We start from the raw sequence: 24,346 nt of genomic DNA on the forward strand, positions 1-24,346 counted from the left end.
ATGTTGCCGCCTGCGTAACAGAGAAACTTATCATCTTCTTGTCCAGCGACACTCATTTCCTCTGTGCACCCGGTCCTGTGGCGCTGAAGGCCTCCTGCACGCTCCATGCCTGGAAAAGGGACTCTGGAATTTTTATCTTCAGATCAGCCCTCGCCCCCTGAATTCCAGACTCGCCCTCAGATTCTGTTATCCATACAGTGAACACCAAATAAAATCATCACCTTCCTTGACTCAAAAAGGACCCATGAGCTCACACAGAGGAAAATCCAGACCTTACAGTGGCCCAAGTCCTGCGTGACCTGGTCCTGGTGCTACCCATGACCTCACCACATACTCATTTCCTACAGCCTTGGGCCAGCTGCACTGGCCTCCTTGCCAACCCCCTTCCCGCTGCTCCCGCCCCCCCCCCCCCCGCCCCGCCCCACCTCCTCCCCACCACACACTAACCAGGCACACTCCTGCCTCAGGGCTTTTGCTTCTGCTGTTTCTTTTGCTAGAATACCTTTATTTTTTTATTTAAAAATATTCTTATTGATTTCAGAGAGGAAGAGAGAGGGAGAGAGATAGAAACATCAATGATGAGAGAGAAACATTGATTGGCTGCTTCCTGCACATCCCACATTGGGGATCAAGCCTGCAACCCAGGCATGTGGCCTGACTGGAAATCGAATCATGACTTCCTGGTTCATAGGTCGATGCTCAGCCACTGAGCCACACCAGCTGGGCTGCTAGAACACCTTTAACAAAAATACTCACATAGCTCACACTTCATCCCCTTATGGATGATTTATATTATTTTAGAGAAAGGAGAGGGAGAGAGAGAAACATGGATGTGAGAGAAAAACATGATCACCTGCCTCCTGCACACCCCATACATGTGCACAGACTGGAATTGAACCAGCAACCCTTGGGTGTATGGGACAATGCCTAACCGACTGAGCCACACAGGCCAGGGCCTCTTATTTATTTAAATGTGGGGCCTATGCCCAGCAAGTGTGGATCAGTGGTTGAGGGTCAACTCATGAACCAGGAGGTCATGGTGCGATTCCTGGTCAGGGCACAGGCCTGGGTTGTGGGCTCAATCCCTGGTAGGGGGCTTGCAGGAGGCGGCCAATTGATGAGTCTCTCTCATCACTGATACTTCTAACTCTCTCTCCTTCTCCTTTCCTCTCTCTGAAATCAATAAAAGCATATTTTAAAAAACATAAATAGTCCTAGATGGTTTAGCTCAGTGGATAGAGTGTTGGCCTGCAGACTGAAGGGTCCTGGGTTCGATTCAGGTCAAGGGCACATGCCCAGGTTGTGGACTCAATCTCCGGTAGGGGGTGTGCAGGAGGCATCCAATCAATGATTCTCTCTCATCATTGATGTTTCTTTTTTTTTTTTTTAAATATGTATTTTATTGAGTTTTTACAGAGAGGAAGGGAGAGAGATAGAGAGTTAGAAACATCGATGAGAGAGAAACATCGATCAGCTGCCTCCTGCACATCTCCTACTGGGGATGTGCCCGCAACCCAGGTACATGCCCTTGACCGGAATCGAACCTGGGACCCTTCAGTCCGCAGGCCGACGCTCTATCCACTGAGCCAAACCGGTTTCGGCATCTCATCATTGATGTTTCTATCTCCCTCTCCCTTCCTCTCTGAAATCAATAAAAATATATTTAAAAATACAAATAAATAAGTAAATAAATAAATATAAAGCTTTCTCCAAAGCTCCTCTTGCTCCCTCCCTCCTCCCAACCTTCCCTATCTCAGTTTCCCTGCTGTGTTTTCTCCATCCCACATATTATTATACTAGAGGTCCGGCGTATGAAATTCGTGCATGGTACGGTCCCTGGGCCTGGCCCGTGATCAGGGCTATCTTCCCTGGTGGCCTGCAGCTGGCTCTGCCCCCCCACCGCCACCCACCCCAGATTTCCTGTTCCCATCCAGCAATCGGAGCCTGTGGAGGGTGGGGGAGGACCCAGAGGTTGGCCAGCAGGGCCTGTGGGCAGCTCCTATGTTGAGCGTCTGCCCCCTGGTGGTCAGTGTGCGTCCTAGCGACCGGTTGTTCCGACACCTGGTCGATTTGCATATTATGCTTTTATTTATATAGATGACTAAAGGCAAATGTTATTTTGCTTATTTTTCTTGTCCACTGTCTGTCCTCTAGTATCTAAACTCCACGAGGGTGCAGATCTTCTTCTGTTCTGATCTCTTCACTGCTATCTCGACAATACCTTCAAAATGCCTGGCACATACTAAGCACTTAGTAAAGACTCACTGAGTGAATGAACACGCCAGTGAATGAGAATGAGCACACGCCCAGAGGGAGCTTATGTTTTAGGTGGGGAAAAAACAAAACCAGATTAAAAAAAAAAAGTTTACGTTAGCTCCAAGCAAGTGCTACGCATGTGCTAAACTAGGGGGATGAGCAAGGCCAAGCATGGCTCAGTGGTTGAGCTTTGACCCAGGAACTGGAGATCACTGGTTCGAGTCCCCGTCAGGGCACATGCCCGGGTTGTGGGCTTGGTCCCAACTAGGGGGTGTACAGGCGGCAGCTGATCAGTGATGTGTCTCTGTCATCAATGTTTCTCTCTCTCTCTCCCTCTCCCTTCCTTTCTCTTTAAAAATCAATAAAAACATTAAAAAGTAAAATAAAATAGGAGGATGAGCTGGGACCTGTGCAGCGAGGTAGTCATTTTATGTACAAAGAACAGCACGTGTAAAGGCCTGCCCCTGGGACTGAGCTTTTCATGTTCAAGGAACAAAAAGAGAGTTGTCATGGGAATTAAATGAGTTAATACAGTAAACCCTCGACTTTGCGGACCTCGATTTAACAAACTTCGGATTCAACGGACAAAATTTCCAGTCCATGTGTCATATGTGAAAAGTAACACCCTATTCATTTTAAAATGCTTTTAACCAAGATTTGCTTATAATGAAATCAACAGGTTATTTTTTGTTGTTGTTGTTGTTATTCACTGTTATTTTGAATTGGCCATATGTTGGAAAACACACTGCAGTAATTTTGCCGACATAAATAAATATTACATATCTATGACGATAGTCTACATATTTAAATCCTGCTCGATGTTTGGGGAATGCTTAGTATGTGATCACATAGCATCCCGTGGGTTAACTGGTTCTGTTGTCCAGTAGCCTGACTTTCTGCAGCAGTTTTTAACTCTGTGAGGGGGATGTTCCCATGTGCCCTAAGCCACACCCCAGCCGGTGCATTTGTTTATTCTGTAACTGGAGAAGGCACGCATTTGCTACACCTATTCAGTACAAACTTGAAATGACAGTGATACATATAGAAAGCTATTCTGTGAAATTAAACTTTTAAAAAAATATATATTTTTTATTGATCTTTAACAGAGAGGAAAGGAAAGGGATAGAGAGTCAGAAACATCGATGAGAGCCCTGGCTGGTTTGGCTCAGTGGATAGAGCGTTGGGCTGGGAACTGGAGGGTCCCAGGTTCGATTCCGGTCAAGGGCACATGCCCAGGTTGTGGGCTCGATCCCCAGTGGGGACTTGCAGGAGGCAGCCAATCCATGATTCTCTCTCATCATGGATGTTTCTATCTCTCTCTCCCTCTTCCTTCCTCTCTGAAAGCAATAAAAATGTATTTTTTTTTTTTATTGCTTAAAGTATTACAATAAAAATGTATTAAGAAAAAAAGAAACATCAATGAGAGAGAAACATCGATGAGCTGCCTCCTGCACACCCCCTACAGGGGATGTGCCCGCAACCAAGGTACATGCCCTTGATCGGAATCGAACCTGGGACCTTTCAGTCCTCAGGCCGACGCTCTATCCACTGAACCAAACTGGTTAGGGCTGAAATGAAACTTTTCATACATACTTAATTTTAATTACAAAAATGTGTCTACATAAGTAAAAACAGGTAAACTAATCTGTCAATTCTTTAACATACGCATTCAGAAAAACCTATTTTACTATATAATGGACTTTCGGCTTTAACAGACACTCCCTGGCCCGAATTACTCTGTAATTTCGAGGTTTTACTGTACATGCAAAGGCTGTATGTGGGAATCAGAACCGAGCTAATCGGACAAAAAAGGGAGAAAACATCATTTTAGGCAGGAAGCAGCATGCACCCCGGTCCTGCAGGGGTGAGAAAAGTCTTGCTGAGGGTGTCTTCTGCCCCCGGAAATGGCAAGGAGGCTGCCAGAAATCTGGGGTTGGTCGGGCTTACGCCTAAATCCCTGAACACAGGGCCTGCATGGTGACAGGCGATAATATGACAGTCATTCTGGAGGCACAGTCCCTGGGGCATATTTGGGGCATCTGCCCCTCCTCCTACCTAAATGGGCAGTAGCCACCTTCAAAGATGAAAGCATTGGTAGCGTTCAAATATATTCTTTATTTAAGGGATGGAAACAGGATAGGGAACAGAAAGATACCTTTGTTAGTTGCCACTGAAGTACCATCGAAAGAACATCCTGGGGAATAGAGAGGTGGTTGTGTGTGGAGAAGTTGGGGAGCAGATGTCTGAGTCCTGGAAGTCTGAGTCCCAAAGGTGGAGAGGGCGTGGAGTCCTGGGTCTGAGGGAAGAGGGGCTGGGGGCCTGGGGGCCTGGGTCTGAGGGAGGAGGGGCTGGGGGCCTGGACCCCTGGGTCTGAGGGAGGAGGGGCTGGGGGCCTGGACCCCTGGGTCTGAAAAACGAGGGAACTGGACACTCGGTGGAAGGAAGGAGAGCCCGGTGCTGCGATCCGGGACCTGGGTACTCACCACGCCAGCAGGGTCACACCGGCTGAGGCTAAGGCTGCGGCGGCCGCGAGCAGGCCCAGGTTGCTGAGCGTCAGAGCCTCCGGCTTGGCCAGCAGCTCGCCCAGGCTGGGCCTCCAGGGCTCGACCCCCTCCGCCTCTCGCGGCGCCCAGCGAAGCACTTCCCGAAAGGCGACCTGGAGCTCGGTCTCCCCGCGCGGGGGAGGGCCCGTCACTGCCGGGACGCGCACGTCAGCGGGGCGCGGGCATCGCCGCTTGCAGCCCCGCCCCGCCCCGCCCCTCCCCGCTTGCAGCCCCGCCCCGCCCCGCCCCGCCCTGCTTGCAGCCCCGCCCCGCCCCGCCCCGCCCCTCCCCGCGCCGCTTGCAGCCCCTCCCCGCCCCGCCCCTCCCCGCGCCGCTTGCAGCCCCGCCCGGCCCGGCCTCTCCCCGCGCCGCTTGCAGCCCCGCCCCGCCCCGCCCCTCCCCGCGCCGCTTGCAGCCCCGCCCGCACCGCCCCTCCCCGCTTGCAGCCCCGCCCGCACCGTTCAGAAAGAAGTAGAGTCGCGCCAGGGGGAGCTGGTCGTGCGTGATCACGCAGGAGAAGGTCCCGCGGTGCGTGGGCTGCACTGGCCGGATCCGCGCCAGGTACCCGTGCGCCCGCGGCATATCTCGGAAGTAGGACGTGTCCTGAGTCCGCACCTGCAGGGACGCACGGGCTCGAACCGCGGGGCCGCCCCGGGTCGGCCTCCGCCGGACTCGCTACCCGGCACCCCGCGCTAGACCACGCCCCCTGGGGCCCCACCCTCCGCCCTTACTCGCCGACCATTCACGCATCCCCCCGCCTCCTAAATCTTAAACTCCGCCCCTGGGGTCTGCAACTTGCGCACCCGCCCAGAACAATTACGCAAAGTCAGTTCCCCCAGCCCGGGTCCAGCAGCGTGAGCCTCGACTCCTCCCCTAAATGCCAGGACCCTCCCTTTGCACGAAGCCTGAATCTAGGCCGAGATCCTCCCCACCACCCCCCCGAACCCCACCCCTGCGTCCTGCCTCCTCATCTTCAATGAAGCCCAACTCGCCTCCAAAACACCTTCGCGCGGGCCCCGCCCCTACTCACACCCCCTTCTGCGAACTTCCAGGAATAGGTGATCTCCTCCTTGGGCAGCTGGAAGTTCACGGTGCAGGAGAACATGGCCTGATCGCCCCGTCTCACCGTCACGTCCTGAACTGCAGACGGGCCGCGTCACCACCTCGGCCCCGCCCTCGAACCGACCGCGCCCCGCCTCCAGCTCAGCCCTTTCCCGGGTTCCTCCGGTTCCCGCCTCCCGGGCCGCGCCCCTCACCTGGGCAGTCCAGCGGCAGGTCGCAGACCTTGGAGTAGCACCCGCGGCAGCGGAAACGCCGGGACAGCTCCTGCACCCCTGCGGGCGGGAGCGCTGGGTCTGGCTGGGCGCCACTAGCCTTTCCCAGCTCGCGTCCCTAAGCCTCCCCGGGTTCCATCGGCCGGAGCCCGGGCCCCGCCTTCTCCGCGCTCATTGGCTGCTTCTCACCATTCTCCGGCCTCTGGGTTTTTTTAATTGGTTTGCTTTGGCTCTCGGACCCGCCTTTCATGAGCTCGGTGTGCAATGCCTGCTTTTCTCCAGGCCTCTTCTTGGCTTCCCGATCGGATCGGAGGCCCACCCCTGCGCTCCCACTAGAACCTCCCCGCCCCCCGTTTCGGCCCGGACCGCGTCCCTTACCCCCGCGATCCTGAGCGTGGAGGGAAGTGCTTACCGCAGGGAGGGATGCAGGCCTGAACTGCGGAGAGAGAGGAAGCGTTACCGCCCTGGGAGTGTAGGGGGGTGCCCACCTGGGGCTCCCCTAGGGGATGTTACTGCGCTTGGGTGCATTCCTCGGAGGAGACGGGGCCAGGCCTGCTGTATGCCACTGGGGGACCCGGCCGGGCCTGCAGAATTGCACTGGAGGTCAGGCCCGGTGGCTTCTGGCCATCTAAGGGCGGCAGGCCTGCTGTGTGCGCGGAGGAGGCGGGGCGAGCCCCGGTGCATTCCACCGAGGGGGCGGGGCCGGACCCCTGGCGCTTCTCAGGGGCCCGGTTAGAGGTGTGGCCAGGCCTGAAGCCAGTAGCCCACTCTCACAGCGCGCGGGTCCAGGTCCGAGCCAGAGGCTGGGGCTAATCTGGGACAGGACCGTCCCACCAAGGGATCCTTGCTGGGGAGGGAGCCTTAGATCGCAGGGGCGGGGCCAGATCCCCAGTGGTTCGTTCCTGCAGGAGTAGAACCTGTGTCCCACCCAGGGCAAGCGGTTCAGAGCTCCATCAAGCGAATGGCCGCTTTAAGGCTGAGTTTTTAAAAAAAATTGTGTGTGTACCTGGGGGAAGGAGTTGGAGTCCATTTTACCTTCTTTAAGCTGCGCAATGGCCTCCCGCATTTTCTCTGCAGCGTAAGGGAAGGCAACCTCATAGGACCCTGGAGGATGGAGGGGGAAGCCTTGTGGTCCAGACTCTCCCCTCCTCCACCAACCCGTCCCCCCACGGTTGGGCGAGCTCGGCTGGACTCACCGTAATGGTGTCTGTGCCTCTTTCCCAGCCCCTCTCTACCCGTTTTGGGTATACACACCATTTCCTCCTCCCACCTAGTCTATTCCCAATCGCTTTCCTTCTTTCTCCTGCCCATCTCTCTGGCGGAAGCCCTTCTTGTATCATCTGTGCTTATCTTGTTGAGGGGTAGAGGGAGGTTAAAGATCAGATTCCTCACCAAGGCTTCCTAGGTCCGGCCTAGTTTCCTTTCACTCTCCATTCCATCCCTATTGTGCACCTTTCATTTCTCCTAAATGGGAAGGAATATTTTCTAGCACCCCAGGACCTTTGCACATGCCGGCTTGTTTCTAGTTCATCTTCCCCTACCCCTCTTCATCCTTCATGCCATGCCTTACCTAGACAGTGCATGCATACATAGGCATGAGTTACAAAGGCGTTTGAGAGTTCCTAAGAGTTTACATCAGCCCTAGCTGGTTTGGCTCACTGGATAGAGTCCGACCTGCAGACTGAAAGGTCCCAGGTTCAAGTCCAAGTCAGGGCACATGCTGGGGTTTCGGGCTCGATCCCCAGTACGGGGCGTGCAGGAGGCAGCCAATCAATGATTCTCATCGTTGATGTTTCTCTCTCTCCCCCTCTCCTTTCATCTCTGAAATCAATAACAAAATATTTTTTTTAAAAAAGAGTTCATGTCATACCTTGTGTCATTTACTTAGGTTTTCCCTGACTACAAACCCAATTTATTTGAGTTCCCTATTTTTCTCTTAGTCCCCCCTTCATGGAATTCATAGCTCTCGTCAGGTTGTAATTACTTATTTTATATATATGGTGATCATTTAAAGCCTATCTCCTTTAGTGCTGTGCTCCTAGAACCCAGGAGCTGGCTCTGAGTCTTAGAAAGTGTGGCTCAGTGGTTAAGCATCAACCCGTGAACCAAGAGGTTGCTGGTTCGATTCCTTGTGAGGGCACATGCCTGGATTGCAGTCTCAATCTCCAGTAGGGGGTTTTTAGGGAGCAGTTGATCAAAGATGTTCTTCTCTCTTTTATGTTTCTCTATCCCTCTCCCTTCCTCTCTCTAAAAGTCAGTAAAACATAACTTTTTTTTTTAAAGTGTTCCGTAATCATGTGTAGAAGTCCAGTATTCAACTGGGGTGGAGACCACAACGGAGGGTGGCCTGTGGCCCAATTCCACTCCCTGGATGTTATATTTAACCTGGAAAGTGTTGAAATAATGAACCAGTTGCCGTTGTAAGATTTGGGAAAGTCACATAAAATGTCTGCATATGTTTTAAAACATTTGAAAGAGCTGTATTTCCACGAGGCTGCAACTAGCTGGGAGCTTAGCAGCAACCACCCCCTTAGCCATGGCATGTACCTGACACCTCTCCATAATCCCCACCTGGATTCATTTCCACTCCTCATTCATTCCTTCACGTTCTCTGTCCTTATGGGTCTTTTGAGTTCTGACCATCGTCTTCCAAACTGCAAGGTTCTGTCACTTTTTCCACAGTGGACGGCTGGATTGTTTTGGTGGTGGAAGTTGGTTTTGGAAGTCAGAAAAGCAGAGGGTGTTTTAGGCCAAACGGTGCTTCTCCCAAATCCATATGTTGACGTCCTAACCCCTGGTAGTTCAGAATGTGACTGTACTTGGAGACAAAGTCTTAAAGAGCTAATGGAGTTAAAATGAGGCCATTAGGATGAGCCTTAATGCAATGTGACTGACTTCTTGTAAGGAGGAAATTTGGACTCACAAACACAGAGGGAAGGCCATGTGAAGACACAGGGAGAGAGAGCAACTACATCAAGGAAAGAGGCCTCAGAAGAAACTAACCCTGCTGACACTGACAACCTTGATTTTGGACTTCCAGCCTCCAGAATAGTGAAAAAAATAAATCCCTGTTGTTTAAGCCGCCCAGTTTGCGGTAGGTACAGCAGCGTCAGCAAACTAATACATAGAAATTGCCAGTTTCCTCCAAACATCTATTACTCTTTAGTTAACAGAATGCTTTCAGCCAGAAAAGCACCCCCAGCCAAAAGACTACATTTCCCAGCCTCCCTTGCAGCTAGCTGTGATCATATGACCTAGTGATGGTCATATGACTAAGTCCTGGCTCTTGAGATGCAAGTGGAAGTGTCCCTGTGGGAGTCTCAGGAAGTAGCCTTCTTATTGAGTAACATGTGCCATCTTCTCTCCTGCTGCTTGAAACTTGGATTGGATGGCTGGAGCTCTACCAGTCACAGAGGACCGTGAGGACAAAGGGTACACCCTAGGATGACAAAGCAGAAAGCTGGGAGGACCTTAGCTTCCCAAGAAAATGGAGCTGTTATACTAGCCTTAAGTGCCTATCTCAAGCCTCGTTTGGTATGGGAGAAATAAACTTCCCGCTGGCTTCAGCCATTTCGGGTTCCTCTGTGACTTAAAACCATATAGAAAGGCAGTGAAATGAGGATATTGGCAAGGGTGGCTGAAGTGATGATCACTGGGTATAAGCTGGAGAGAGGGGTACCGGAACCAGGAAGTGGGTTCAAGATGAAGAGTCAAGGACTTAGAGGTCTCATCTAAGCCACAGAGCAGGCAAGTGGCCTGGGGAGATGGCAGGGTGATTAGGAGGATGTGGTCAGTGTGGGATGCTCGAATGAAAGGCCAGGATGCTGGAGGAGTCATTCAAGAAATATCTATGGGCCAAACCAAGTGATGCCTGGTGAGGGTGAACGAGGGATTTACCAAGGAAGCCATGGGGGCGGGGTGTTTTATATCTATTAAACCCTGGGAGATAGAGTTGAAATGTCCAGAGGCCGAGAGGCAGGGGTCATATCACATGAACCACAAGGTGGTACTGATCGGTGCTGTGAAATCTCTCCAAAAGAGGTGTCTATGGTGAGGAGCTTCCAGTGTCTCGAAGGTCTGGATCAGAGTCCTGGCTCTTCCGCTTATGGGCACACCCAACCCACAACTGAGATATCCATCATCAGACCCACCTCCGTATGTGACTTTGGCCAAGTGACTTAACCTTCCTCACTTTCCTCGTTCATGAAATTGGGACCATATCGGTGTCTACCTCGCTGGGTTCGGGGAACGTTTAATGCCGTACAACACAAAAGCATTCCCACCTCCTCACCCCAAATTATGTGCCAGGTACCATTTAGTGACTGCATGAGATACTGTCTGTAACCACTTAGAACAGTGCCTGGCACACAGTGAGTGGTACAGAAGGGTCAACCACTTACCATCCCCAAGTTTGAGATGGGGAAAAGGAAGCATGGAGAGATTAGGAGAGTGGCCCAACATCAGATAGCTAGATCTGAAAACTCTGGTCCAGCTATCTCCTGGACCTGTTCTCCTTGTCTAGCTGAGCCCCAACGTCTTCATCTAGAAATAGGGGTTTATAAAACCCCATCTCACCAGACTGGTATGAGGCTATCCTTGAGGATAAATAACATAAATACATTTGTCTGGCAGACACAGCCTGCCCCATATATGGGGCAGGTTTAAGCATTCGGTCAAATCCTTGACCTTCCTTCTCTCCATCTTCATGTTCCACCTCCCTCAGCTCAGACTCATCTTGACCCACCTGGACCACTGCCATTGGTCTGAGCCACCACCAGTCACCCTTGCTTCTGTCCTTGTCCCACACGGCCCCAGTCATATCCTGTCTCCTTCTTAAGGCCCAAGTTGGTACAAGTAGCAGTTCTCAAAGGGAACTTGTTAGAACTGTCCATTTCTGGGCCATACCTCAGACCTACTGGTCAGAAGCAGAGGGTTGGGCCCAGGACCCTGCCTTTTTACACGCCCCCAAAAGCTTCTGAGAATTCGTACACTGGGGCTTGAGAATCTTACTGACCTACAAGGTCCTACAGGATGCGGCCCTTGGCTGCCTCACTAATTTCTTTTCATTTCGATTTCTCCCTCAATGATACCACGCCAACCACACTGACCCCAGGGCCTTTGCACTGGCTCTCCCCTCCACCTGGAATGTTTCCCCCCCAGGTTTTCTGTGTGGCTCTTACTGACAAAGGTCTTTGTTCAATTGTACCTTCTCATGTGCACCTGTCCTGACCAACCTGTTTAAAATGATCAACCCACGGGCCCAATCCTGTTCCCTTGTTTTCCTCCATAGCATGGTTCACCAGTTGACACACTATAGTAGTTCACTGATTACGTTTCCCGTCTGCCCCACCCTCACCCCCTACAATAGAAGCAACCTGAGGGCAGGTGACTTTCAGTTTTGTTCCCGGCACATTAAATATATCCCTGCAGAACGTATTGCACCAGCTTCTCCCGGCCTCCAGTAGGTCCTCCGCACAGCCCCAGAGGGTCTTTCTATACCCAGAGCTGACCCTGTCCTTCCCCGGCTCACAAGACAGACTCTCAAGTCTCCCTCACCTTTCAGCTACACCCTGGACCCATTTACCTAGATGTCCCCTGGGTCCCTCGCAGTCCCTATGTCCTAGTCCAGCTCACCATCTACCCCACTGCTTCTCGTCCTAGGCCCCCCACCTGAGGGATGACCCACCACCCACCACCCACCCATAGAGCCAACCCCAGGCACTGCCCTTTAAGCTTCCTCTTCCCCTCCCTGGGGAGGGAACAGCCCACCAGACCCAAGCCTCACCCATCCTGCCCTCGACGCCCTCAGCCCTGTCCCCTCATCTCCATCTTCACAGCCCCCACCCCAGCTCAAGCCTTCTTCACCCCAGCCTCCACCCAGTCCTCCCAGCCTCCACTCTGGACTGTCCCCTCTTTTCAACATCTTCTGGGACAACATGGCCCACATGGGGAGAAAGGGCGTTTCCTGGGGTCCTGCCCTGCCCCCCTGGCCCCTTTCTCTGCCAGCTCTGATTCTCCAGGTCTTCCTGGGGGTGGGAGGATCGCAGCTGAAGTCTCCTCCATCCTGGACCCCCAGACACCCACTGGATAGGTGGGCCCCTTCCCACCTTTGGGGATCTTTGTCAAAATGCTTGGTGGGCAAGAGCAGGAAGCAAGAAGTAATGGCAGCTGTAGGAATAAGCCCTGAGCCGCCAGACCTCTGAGGAGGCCAGTTTATGTTTCACAACAGGGCTCGGGCCTCCCTTCTTCCCCCAACAGTTCCAAGTCTCTGGCATAAGGACCATATGTTCTATCCCAGAGGAAGAGCTCCTGTTTGAGCTCTTCTCCTTAGGGGCCCCCTTCTTCTCTCTCTCTGAGCTCTGAAGCCGTCCTGCAAGGCAGGGAAGGTGTCCCACCTTACAGGTAGGTAAGTGGAGGCACAGGAGGAGGAATAACACATCCTGAACTTCATACCCAAGAAGAGCCACACAGTCCGGTCAGAACTCACATCTACCTGATCCGACCTGGGCTTCAGGCTCCCGGGCTATGGGGACTGTCCCTTTACCTCCTGCCATCATGCCCCTGTGGCTACCCAGTGCCATCTGCTCCTAAACCACTGCCACCTCCCAGGGGCACCCTCTTCCCCCCTGTACACGCCCCCATCTCCTGGGGGCTCCACGCCCACATCTCCCACTGCTGCCACCCCCACCCCACTCACCCTGAGCGGTGGCTATCTCTTGGAGGGAGAGAGTCATCTGGGTGAAGGAGTCATGCAGGTGGCTTCTCTCATCGTAATCTGGGGGTGGGGTGGGGGTGGGGCAGAGGCTGAGGGAAGTAGCTCCCCTAACATATCACCTGTGTGAACATTTTCTAAGACTTTGTCCTATAGCTACGAGTCTCTGTCCTCCCATCCAAATCCGCTTCCCTCTGCCCTGGCCCGTTTGGCTCAGTGGATAGAGTGTTGGCCTGAGGACTGAAGGTCCGGAGTTCAATTCGATTCCGGTCAAGGGCACGTACCATGATTGCAGGCTCCTCCCTGGCCTGGGCCCTGATGGGTGTGTGTGTGTGTGTGTGTGTGTGTATGTTGGGGGGGGGGGGGGTTTGATTGCAGAAGGCAACCAATTGATGTGTTTCTCTCACATCGATGTTTCTCTCTCTCTTTCCCTCTCTAAAAATCAGTGGAAAAATATCCTGGGTTGAGGATTACAAAAATAATAATAAAAAAAAAAAATCTTCCTCCCCTCTGAGTCTGTCCCCTGAGCCTCTATCTTCCCCTCTCTGAGTCTCTATGTCCAGTCTCTACCTTTCCCTCTCTAAGTCTCTGCCCCCCCCCCCATCTCTAGTCTCCTGTGCCTCTGAGTGTCCCCCAGTCTCTAGCCTCCTGTCCGCCTGAGTCTTTTTTTTTTTTTTTTTTATAAATTTTATTGATTTTTCACAGAGAGGAAGGGAGAGAGTTAGAAAGTTAGAAACATCGATGAGAGAGAAACATCGATCAGCTGCCTCCTGCACATCTCCCACTGGGGATGTGCCCGCAACCCAGGTACATGCCCTTGACCGGAATCGAACCTGGGACCTTTCAGTCCGCAGGCTGACGCTCTATCCACTGAGCCAAACCGGTTTCGGCCCGCCTGAGTCTTTGTCCCTAGTTTCTGTCCGGCCTCTATCCTTCCATCTGAGTCTCTGTCCCCCATTCCTATCTACCAGCCTGTTGTCTCTCTCTTCCTGAGTCTCTCCAGGCCTCTCCAGTCCCTCCCTCCGACACCCCCCAGGGCCCTGGAGGATGGTGGCGGGGTCTCCTCACTGATTTCAGTGTCCAGAAGGCCCTCAAAGGCAGCCTCCAGCGCCTTCTCACACTTCTCCACTTTCGGGCCCGCCACCCCCACGAAGGTCTGGCAGATGCGGATGCGCTCGCTGTAGGATGTGAAGCACAGGAGACAGGCCCAGGCGGGGGCCCCGAAGACCGTGAGGGCCACCAGGGCGCAGGGCACAGCGCTGCCTGCAGCCAGCTGGGCCATCGCAGAGGGGGCCCGGCCTGGGAAGAAGCCGGTGACCTTTGTGAGGTCACTGTGGGACAGGGGAGGGGCCTGTGGTCTGAGGTCAGAGGCCCGATTTCTTTTGCGGGTCAAATGTCAGGCTTGGGGTTGCAGGGAGGAAGGAGAGAGGGGTCAGGGGTCAGGTGTCGGGCCTGCAACCTTCAGACTGTGGTTGGGCCGGATGCCAGGCTCCCAAGAACCTCACCTGTGATCCTGGACGTCCTCACAGGTTAAAGGGTCTCAGGGACCCAGAGACCGGCAGTATGGTGTGCGGTGGCCCGACAGGCCCCGGGGGTTGGGGGGCGCGGTGTGTGCGGGTGAATCAGAGAGAGATGTGAGCGCCCCAGATGGAAACTCAGACACGGGGAGACACCAGGACGCACAATGAGAGAGAGATGGAGAGGCCGAGGCCACTGTGCAGACACAAGGGAAGCGCAGGACACAGCCGCGATGGGAGACAGAGAAAGCAGACGGGGCGGGTTCTGGAGGGGAAAGTCTTAGCGGGAAGGGGAGGAGGAAACGAAGGAACAAGGACAGGAGAGGCAGCCCTGATCGCTGCTGCTCCCCCTCCTCCCAGGGTCCCTGCGGCAGGCAGGCAGCCCCCCAGGAGCCCAGCGGGGTGGGGCAGGGGCTGGGGGGGTGGGGTGGGGTGGTCCCCGCCGGGTGGGCGTCCCGTGCAGGGCGCAGCCTGGGGAAAGCTAGGAGGCCGTATAGTGATCTCCGTGGGTGTCCTCCTCAACTATACAACCTCCTACCTCCGCCCGGGGGGCGCGGCAGGTGGACAGACAGACGGATGGACGGACAGACGCGGGAGGGGGGGACCCCCCCCAGGGCCAGGGAGGGTGGGGAGGGCCGGGGAGGCCCCCGCTGCGATGGTGAGCCCCCGACACGGACCCACAGACACGAGCTTGTGTGCGGCGAAGGCCCCGCAAGGTCGGTTCTACGGGTGGGTGCCAGGACCCAGGAATGCGGGCCCCCGGCCCCCTCCTCCCCAAGGACCCCGGGAATCAGTCCCTTTGGCCCATCCTCACCAGGGACCCAGGAGTTCAGTGCCTCCCCTCGCCCCCCCACTCCCTCCCTCCCCAAGGTCGCTGGAGTCCAGACCCCAGGCCTCCCCCACCCCCAGGCCTCCCCCACCTCCCCACCCCCTCCAGCCCCCAGTCCAGCCAGGCCTGTCTCCCTGGGGAAGGCGCAGGCAGCCCGGCTTCCCGGGTCAGAGGAAGCCTCACCTGTTGGGGAGTTTGGCCCCTGGGACCAGGGGGCTCCCTACCCACCTGTCAGGCGCAGGAATCCGGCATCTGGCCGAGGCGGCCCAGGGGACACAAAAGCTTCAAAGTGTCTCTGCGCCTCTTCTCCCCTCTCTCCTCCCTTCACAAGGAGGCAGCTCTGATCCCTGAGCTCCAACCCTGCCCCAGGCCTCAGCCATCTCGGTCCCGGGGCCCAGGGACCTTCAGCACTCCCCCTCCCACCCCCCCACAGCCCCCCCATTTTGCAGGTGAGCCTCAGGGAGTTTCAGGGACTTGGCCCCTGGAAGTGGGGGAGGGGGCGGCTTCCCAGGTGGGCGGCACCCAGCACCCACCCTCCCAACCCTCTGGGCTTAGAGTCGGGGCCCCTGGGGGGCTCTCCCTCCGGCCAGCCCTAGGTCTCAGCTCACTGCGTCCCCCCCCCCCGCCGCCCCCCAAAATCCAGCTCCAAGCTCCACCGTTGGCGCTCGCGGCCGGCGGGGCGCCGCGGGGCTGTCGCGGCCTCGGCCTCACCTGGATCCCATCTCCTCCGGCATCTGTGCATTCCTCCCTCCCTCCCTCCCTCCCTCCCTCCTCCCGGCTCACAGGTCCTTTCTCAGACTCCCGCTTTCTTCCCCGTCGCCCCCTTCTCACTCCTTCCCTTCACCTTCTGTCTGTCTTCCTCCCTTTCTCCTCCCCCCTCCCTCCGTCTTTGTCCCTCTCATTCTCTCCCTCAATTTCCCAGTCTCACTCCCTCCTCTCCCTCCCCCTCCCCCTTCTCTCCATCTCTCATCTCCGGCGCTCCCTCCGTCTCTCTCCTTCCCTCGCCTCCTTTCTCCTTCCCTCCCTCTTAGGTCTTTCTCCTCCCTCCCCCCCCACCCCCCCCCCCCCTTCTCTCTGGCTGTCTCCCCCCCTTCTCCTTCTCTCTCTCTGTCTTTCTCCTTCCTTCTCTCCCTCCCCCTCGCCGCTCCGAGCCAGGTCTGGAGCTGGGGGTGGGGTGGGGGTGGTTGGAGAAGGGGCCCAGGGCTGGGGTAGCGACCTGCTGAGGAGGGGGAGGAGAGGCGGGAAGGGGGCGGAGGAGGAAAGGGGGAGGCGGGGGGCCAGGGACGGGTCCACGGTCCCAGCTCTCATCCCCCTTCCCTCCTTCCCAACCTCCCAGACCCTCAGGCGGGGGCGAGAGTCAGGCCAAGGTGGGGAGGAAGGGGAAGGGAGGAGGCTGCCCCCGCCCCCCCCCCCAACAACCTGGCCCAGAGCCCAGGCCTGGGTTCCCAGCATGCCCCGGGGCTGCCTGGGGCCTGAGGAGGGGGATGAGAGAGGAAGCTGAGAATCTTAAAGATTTCTAGGACCTGATCACCCCCCCCCCCCACCCCGACAGATGTCTCCTCGGGGAAACTGAGGCCCAGAGAGAGAGGAGGGTCGGGCTTGTTCAAGGTCACCGGGCCGGGCGTCGGTGGGGACTCGAACTCCCTGGGCCCATAGGCGCGATTTGGGGAAGGGGCTGGCACTTCCCCCAGGTCTCCGTCCCCCTCCCCCTCCCTGCAGACCCTGGGGAGCCCCCAAGGGTCAGAGAGCAGACCCAAACAGTCTGGCACCATGGCAACCAGATGGCCCCGCCCCCTTCGCCCCCGCAGGGATGGAGTCCAGCTGGGGCTACAGAGGAGGTGGGGGACTCCTGGGTTCTGGGGAGGAAGGGGCTCGTGGGGGGGGGACCCTAGCTCTGGGGGTTCGGTTCGTGGAAGGCTGGGGCTGGCGTGTGCGCCCCCTCCCAAGTCTGAGAGGAGAGGCTGGGAAGCCAGACTTCTGGGTCCCGGGCTGAAGGGGGCTGGGGGGGGAGGGGGAGGGGTGCGGATTCTGGAATTCGGAGGGAAGGGCTGGGTGGCGGACCCCCAGGTTTAAGGGAAGAGGGGGGGGCTGGGCCTGGAATCCCAGGTCCCCCAGGGAGCCCGGGTGCAGGGCCTCTCGTCCGCCAGACATCCCCTGCCCCCGCCGCTGACCCTGGCCTGTCTGGCAGCCCAGACAACCTCCCCCTCCCCCGCGGCCCCCTCCCCCCGGCACGGCTCACCCTTGACCCCTCCGAGCCCCGCAGCCTCCTCCCTGCCCCTCCCCCGCCCTCCAGACAGACGTTAACCCTTCCGCCGCCGGAGGCACCGCCGAAGCCAGACGCTCGCCCGGCACCTACCCCGAGGGCGCGGGCGGGCATCTTGCGGCCCCCCCGCCCCCACAACACCACCTCCAGCCCCGTCTCCTTCGGCTCGGAACCCGGTACCCCAGCCCATCCCTCCCCCAAGAGGGACCCAGGGGTGTCCTCCGCCCTCTCCTCCTCCGGATCCCGAATCCAGGCCCCCAGCCGCCGCCTCCCAAGAATTCCGGAGCTTGGGTTCCCCACCTACCCCGCCCCCCCTCCCAGATCCCAGCCGCCGGGGCTCCCGGTGCCGCCTCCCTCGGGGACCCCGGGGTCCCGGGCCCCCTCCCCTCCCCTCCCCTCCCCTCCCGCAGACTCACGGCTCCGCGGCTCCCGCGTCGGAGGGCACGGTCTCCCGGGCCGGCCCCGGCCCCGCGGCCGCTGGCTGCTCTCCATCCTCCGCCCGCCTCCGCGCCCGACGGCCGCTCCCCGGCCTCCGCGTCCCCGCCAGCCTCCTCCCGACTCCCCCGGGCGCCGCGGCCCGGCTCCCCGCTCCGGACCCCGCGGCCCAGCCCCGCCCCGGGGGGCCCCCGCCCCGGCCCCTCCCGCCGCCGGCCGGCCCTGCGCGCCTGGCTTCCCCCTGCCCCGCAGCTGGCCCGGGTCCAGGGGAAAAAATTCCATCCAGCCGGAGGAGGCGCGGGCGGGGGAGCGGGCGGGAGGCCGGCCGGGGAGCGTGACGCAGGGAGGAGGGAAGGGACAAAAGGGGCCGGAGGCGGCGGGCCCGGCGCTCCCACCGCTCCCGCCCTCCGCCCCCCGCGGCCCGGCCGGTCTCTCGCGTCCCGGCTTCTCGCCCCTCCACCTCTCCTCCCTTCCTGCTCTCTGCCGGCCTCCATGCCCGGTGCATCCTCTCTCTCTCTCTCTCTCTCTCTCTCTCTCTCTCTCTCTCTCTCTCTCTCTCCCTCCCTCCCTCCCCCATCTCCCCATCAGGGTCTGCTCTCTCCTCTTTCCCTGCCTCCTTCCCTCCCTCCCCCTCCGCTGCGGTCCCCCCCCCCCACCCATCCACCCCCCCACCCACCCCCAGGGACTCTAAGGTGAATCAGACCCGCAGCTGCCCTTGCAGACGAGCTCACCGTCTGATGGAGGAGGCAGGCCCAGGCGCAGGCAGCTGCAATCCCGGGGCGATGGGGGGCCGGTGGGCGCCCGGGGCGGGAGGGAGGACTCCCGGCCGCTGGAGACGAGCCCCAAGGACCCGCGGCGGCGGCGGCGGCGGAGGAGGAGGAGGCAGCGCTGGTGGCATGACCTCCAGGAACCGGGCGCAGCTCGGTCTGAATGGCTGAGGGCGAGGGCGTGCCAGGCCGAGGGCACAGCTTGGGCAGCGGCGCCGAGGCAGGAAGGCAGGGGCGAGCCTGGGAGGGCAGCGCCGCGGTCCAGGCTGCGAGGACTGGAGCCGGGCGGCGGAGAAGACGGGGCCGCGGGTGGGCGGGGCCGGCGGGGCAGCGCCCGGGAGGCCGGGCTGGGGACTTTTTCTTGAGATTGAACGCGAGCCCTGGAGGGTGAGGAGCAAAGGGGAGGGGCAGAGCCGGGTGTCCGCGAGGCCCCGCTGGGCCCGGTGCGGGTGGGGGTGGGGGATGCGTGGAGGGGGAGAGGCTGGGGAGGAGGGTGCCGGGGCCGGGGCTGGGACCCTGGGGACGGAGAGCAGGGGCGGGGCAGCGAGTGTGTGGCGGCTGGAGGGACGGAGCACGGACAGACTCTGGGGAGGTGACCGGGAGGGAAGGCGTGGGGATGGACAACCGGGAGTCCGGCCCAGGACCTGCGGGGACTAGCGCTGTGTCCAGGGGGGAACCAGGAGGAAGAAGAGGGTACAGGAGAGGGAAGATGCTGGGCACAGCTTGGAACCCAGTGGCCATTAGGGGCCTGGGGGGCGGGGGGGGGGGACAGGGGGACATTTAGGGAAGACATTCAGGCAGTGGTAGGTGTACAGTTCTGGGGCTCAACAGTGAAAAATGCATTTCCCTCCCACCCTGTAGGCTGGCCACCCAGATCTCTCTGGGGGCAGCTTAACACTTACCGATTTCTTGTGAATCTTTCCAGAGCACTTGTATGCACATATATTACACCACCCTCTTCCTTTTTATGCCCAGATGGGCTCACATTATTCTACACTTTTATTTATGATTATTTTGTATTGATTTCAGAGAGGCAGGGAGAGATAGAAACATCAATGATGAGAGAGAATCGCTGATTGGCTGCCTCCTGCACACCCCACACTGGGGATCCAGCCTGCAGGCATGTGCCCTTGGCCGGAGTCGAACCCCGGAACCCTTCAATCTGTAGGCCGATGCTCTATCCACTGAGCCACTTTCCGGCAGTCTCCTATATCCATGTTAGCAGTTGTTCATTTTATTTTATTTACTTACTTTAATATTTTTATTGATTTCAGAGAGGAAGGGAGAGAGAGAAACATCAATGATGAGAGAGAATCATGGATAGGCTGCCTCCGGGGAGGACCATGCCTGCAACCCCGGCATGTGCCCTGACCCGGAACCAAACCGTGACCTCCTGGTTCCTAGGTCGACGCTCAACCACTGAGCCACGCCAACCGGGCTACCTTGTTCATTTTAGTGAACAATGTATACAATGTATAAATGTGTTTATACTTATTCAATTGGGAGATCATTTTTTACATAAAGAAACATGCTTATGCATATGCAAGTCACTGGGGTTTATTTGTTTTTTTACTGATTCCTTCTGATGCTCTTAAGCCTCTGAACCTAGATCGTTGATAAATACTAATAGCTCTTTTAAAATTGATTATTACTGCCCTAACCGGTTTGGCTCAGTGGATAGAACATCGGCCTGCGGACTGAAGGGTCCCAGGTTCGATTCCGGTCAAGGGCATGTACCTTGGTTGTGGGCACATCCCCAGTAGGTGGTGTGCAGGAGGCAGCTGATCGATGTTTCTGTCTCATCGATGTTTCTAACTCTCTGTCCCTCTCCCTTCTCTGTAAAAAATCAATAAAATATATTTTTAAAAAATCGATTATTACTTACTAATGATAGGGATAATGACAAACATACCCTTTATTGACCACATACTTAGAGACAGGCCCTGGATTGGGTATTTCTATACATGGTATCCCTCAATCATCGCAGCAATCTCATTTACCAGGAACTATTTTATCTCCATGTAGGGAACTGAGGTTCTGAATATGAGTTCCCCAAGCGCACACTGTGAATGGCAGAGTAGGATTCGAACCCAGGCCTCCCTGGCCCCAAGTCCCATGTTCTGTCTTTGGAAGTGGGCCGCCTCTGCAAACACATGCAGCCGACTTGGGATTGACATTGGCCACATAATGGACTGGCCACACACACCAATTCCCATACGTTGAGAAGGACCTGCGTCACATCCGGCACCTTGACCTGGCGTCCAGAATTACCGTCATTGCCGTCATTCTGCCTCACCCCGCAGGCCCCGAGGTCCGGCCGGGTGGTCACCACGCCACCCTGCGTGTCTCCCGGGCCTGGCTCTGAGCCCCTGGTGCTGTGACTCTCCGTCTCTGGGAATCCGCTGAGGGCAGGATCCAGGTCTGAGTCATCTCTGTCCTCAGTATCACCCAGGAGGGTGTGGCTCGGAAGCCGGGGCTCAGGAACAGGGAGAGATGGATGAATAACATGGTTTATGGGTTAGGCTAGGGCTTGCAGAAGCCTCTGGAATAAGGAAACAGAATTCCTCTCAGTTCCTGAAACATGGTTTCCATTCCCATTAGTTCGTGAACCACTGTTGCCATCCTTCTCTGATACGCAGGGTTCACAGGGCCCTGGGCACCTAAGACTCAGCTACGGCAATTCCCATAAATTCCCAAGACTGGGGAGCCACCATCCATTCCCATCAGCCTTTGAGACTTGGGGTCCACCATCCAGGCAGCCTCTGTGACAGAATAGCCCATCAGCCCTTGAAATTCAGGATCCATCATTCTTTTTTTAAAAAATATATATATTTTATTGATTTTTTTTACAGAGAGGAAGGGAGAGGGATAGAGAGTTAGAAACATCGATGAGACAGAAACACCGATCAGCTGCCTCCTGCACACCTCCTACTGGGGATGTGCCTGCAACCAAGGTACATGCCCTTGACTGGAATCAAACCTGGGACCCTTCAGTCCGCAGGCCGATGCTCTATCCACTGAGCCAAACCGGTTAGGGCAGGATCCATCATTCTTATCCGCCCTTGCAACTCAACATCCACTTTCCCAGCCTGGCGGGGGTGGCTCAGTGATTGAACGTCAACCGGTGAACCAGGAGGTCATGATTCGATTCCTGATCAGGGCACATGCTCGGGCTGTGAGCTTGATCCCCAGTAGGGGATGTGCAGGAGACAGCTAATCAATGATTCTTTCTCATCATTGATGTTTCCATCTCTATCTCCCTCTCTGAAATCAATAACATATATATATATATATATATATATATATATATATATATATATATATATGATCCATATCCACTTTCCCATCAGCCCCTGTGAATAGGATCCATCATTCTCATCAGCTCCCGACAGCTAGGACCTACCATCCCCCTCAACCCTGGAGACACTGGGACCACCTTTCTCACCAGACATTGGCACACAAGGACCACCGTTCTTGCCAGTCCTGATACCCAACACCCATAATTCCTATACCCCTAAGATACAGGAACCACCATCCCCATCATGCCCTGACACGCAAGTTCCACCATTGTTTTTCCCCTCCAAACAGCGGGCCCATGTGAAGGTAGAAGCAGCCATCCCCCGCCCCCCCCCCCCCCCCCAAGTGCCTGGAACAGGACCTGGTAGCCAGGAACACACTTCAACCCGCCCTGAGGTGGGTCTGAGTCAAGAACTCACTCATACTCCAGAGAAAGAGGCCCCGGGGCACGAGGAATATCAAAGCATCGGAGAATTCTTCCTTGTGAGGGATCAACCCCAACCCGAACTAATCCTACAGCACCGCAGAGAATCCTTCCCGGTGGGGGTTACACCCCAAATCTGAGATAATCCCACAGCACTAGTTAATCTCCACAGGCTCCATAATCCTCAGATTAGCAGAGCGTCCGCAATACCGATGATTCAAATGCAATGGAGGCTCCTAGCTGGTTTGCTCAGTGGTTAGAGCATCGGCCTGCGGACTGAAGGGTCCTGAGTTCGATTCCAGTCAAGGGCACGTACCTGGGTTGCAGACTCCATCCCCAGCAGGGGGCAGGCAATCAATGAATCTCATTATTGATGTTTCTATCTCTCTCTCCTTCTCCCTTCCTCTCTGAAATATATATTTAAAAAAATAATAATTCTGAGTGATGACTCTCACTGGTGGATGTGGGAATTGGGGACAGGGCTCTCTCTCTCTCTCTCTCTCTCTCTCTCTCTCTCTCTCTCTCTTTTGGTGGGTGGGTGGGGAGAAGACCAATCTCATTCTCACTATTAACCCTTTCTCTGGTCAGGCTGGTTGGAAGCATAGGTGTGATTTTGGGGAAGGGTTCGTCTGCAGCCGGCCTCTCGGCCCCTTCCCCTGTGGGCCACCCCTTCTGTTTATCAGCACAGCTCGGCCCTTCAGCTGCTATGCTGTTCACATCCAAGATTTAAAGACAAACAAACGCCTTGACCCTTTATTTCATGTCTTCTCAAATATGTGAGCATTTGTCCTGACAGACTGTGCAGTGTTTTTCAAGAACAGAATTCTGTTGTATTATAGCAAGGTGATCGAGAACACAGACTCTGAAGCCAGGCTGCCTCTGTTTGACTCCCGGCTCAACTATTTTACTAACTATGTCTTTTAAAAAAAACTTATTGATTGATTTATTTTATTATTATTTTAAAAACATATGTTTTTATTGATTTCAGAGAGGAGGGGAGAGGGAGAGAGAGAGAAAGAAATATTGATTTCTTGTTCCACTTATTTATGGATTCATTGGCTGGTTCTTTTATAGGCCCTGGCCTGGGATCAAACTTGCAACCTTGGCGCATTGCTGAGCTACCAGGCCAGGGCCTAACTACATCTTTTTATGCCTCAGTTGTTGTTGTGGTGGTTTTTTTTGAACTTTTTGAAAAATATATATTTTATTGATTTTTTACAGAGAGCAAGGGAGAGGGATAGAGAGTTAGAAACATCGATGAGAGAGAAACATCCATTGGCCGCCTCCTGCACACCCCCCACCGGGGATGTGCCCGCAACCAAGGTACATGCCCTTGACCAGAACTGAACCTGGGACCCTTCAGTCCGCAGGCTGACGCTCTATCCACTGAGCCAAACCGGCCACGGCAACAGTTGTTGTTTTTTTAAAAAAATATTTTTATTGATTTCAGAGAGGAAGGGAGAGGGGGAGAGAGAGATAGAAACGTCAATGATGAGAGAGAATCATTGATTGGCTGCCTCCTGCACGCCCCCCAACCTGGGACCGACCCCACAATCTGGGCATGTGCCCTGACCAGGAATGGAACCATGACCTCCTGGTTCATAGGTCAACCCTCAACCGCTGAGCCACATCAGCCTGGCTATGCCTCAGTTCTGTGATGGGAATGATAGTAACTACCAACACTGCAGGGTTGATATATGAGAATTCAAGGAGTTAATAAATGTCAAGTGCTTAAAACAGTGAGTGGCACATGGTAAACCACATAAAAAATTATTTGTTGTTATTATTCCTACAGAATAATAGAGAGCTAGCTCTATCCTGATTTCTTTATGCGCATGCACATCATTTTATTATTTTTTTAAATGTATTTTTGTTTTTATTGATTTCAGAGAGGAAGGGAGAGGGAGAGAGACAGAAACATCAATGATGAGAGTCATTGATTGGCTGTCTCCTGCACACCCCCTCCTGGGGACCAAGCCCACAACCTAGGCATGTGCTCTTGACCGGAATCGAACCTGGGACCCCTCAG

General features: G+C 55.8%; 1 protein-coding gene across 1 annotated transcript; it reads right to left on the minus strand.

Annotated features, from left to right (window-relative positions):
- Window positions 1-4,351: 4,351 nt before the first annotated feature.
- On the minus strand, window positions 4,352-14,631 carry SPACA6 (sperm acrosome associated 6). The gene is made up of 9 exons (XM_036296168.1): window positions 13,854-14,631; window positions 12,771-12,848; window positions 7,109-7,177; window positions 6,486-6,509; window positions 6,056-6,133; window positions 5,830-5,939; window positions 5,258-5,414; window positions 4,740-4,950; window positions 4,352-4,450 (listed from the first exon to the last, which is right to left on the minus strand). The coding sequence occupies exons 1-9, from the start codon at window positions 14,065-14,067 to the stop codon at window positions 4,417-4,419; spliced, it is 975 nt and encodes a 324-aa protein (XP_036152061.1). The 5' UTR covers window positions 14,068-14,631; the 3' UTR covers window positions 4,352-4,416.
- Window positions 14,632-24,346: the final 9,715 nt, after the last annotated feature.

This window comes from Myotis myotis, unplaced genomic scaffold (assembly GCF_014108235.1).
Source record: "Myotis myotis isolate mMyoMyo1 unplaced genomic scaffold, mMyoMyo1.p scaffold_m19_p_28, whole genome shotgun sequence".
Taxonomy (NCBI): domain Eukaryota; kingdom Metazoa; phylum Chordata; class Mammalia; order Chiroptera; family Vespertilionidae; genus Myotis; species Myotis myotis.

What these genes read in the sequence shown, in the direction of transcription:
- SPACA6 (XM_036296168.1), bottom strand. Translation starts at nt 14,067, where the DNA reads ATGGCCCAGCTGGCTGCAGGCAGCGCTGTGCCCTGCGCCCTGGTGGCC. An exon ending in CCTTCTGGACACTGAAATCA is followed by an intron (nt 12,849 to 13,853) that starts GTGAGGAGACCC and finishes CCCCACCCCCAG; the next exon opens with ATTACGATGAGAGAAGCCAC. An exon ending in GGTGTGACCCTGCTGGCGTG is followed by an intron (nt 4,451 to 4,739) that starts GTGAGTACCCAG and finishes TCTATTCCCCAG; the next exon opens with GATGTTCTTTCGATGGTACT.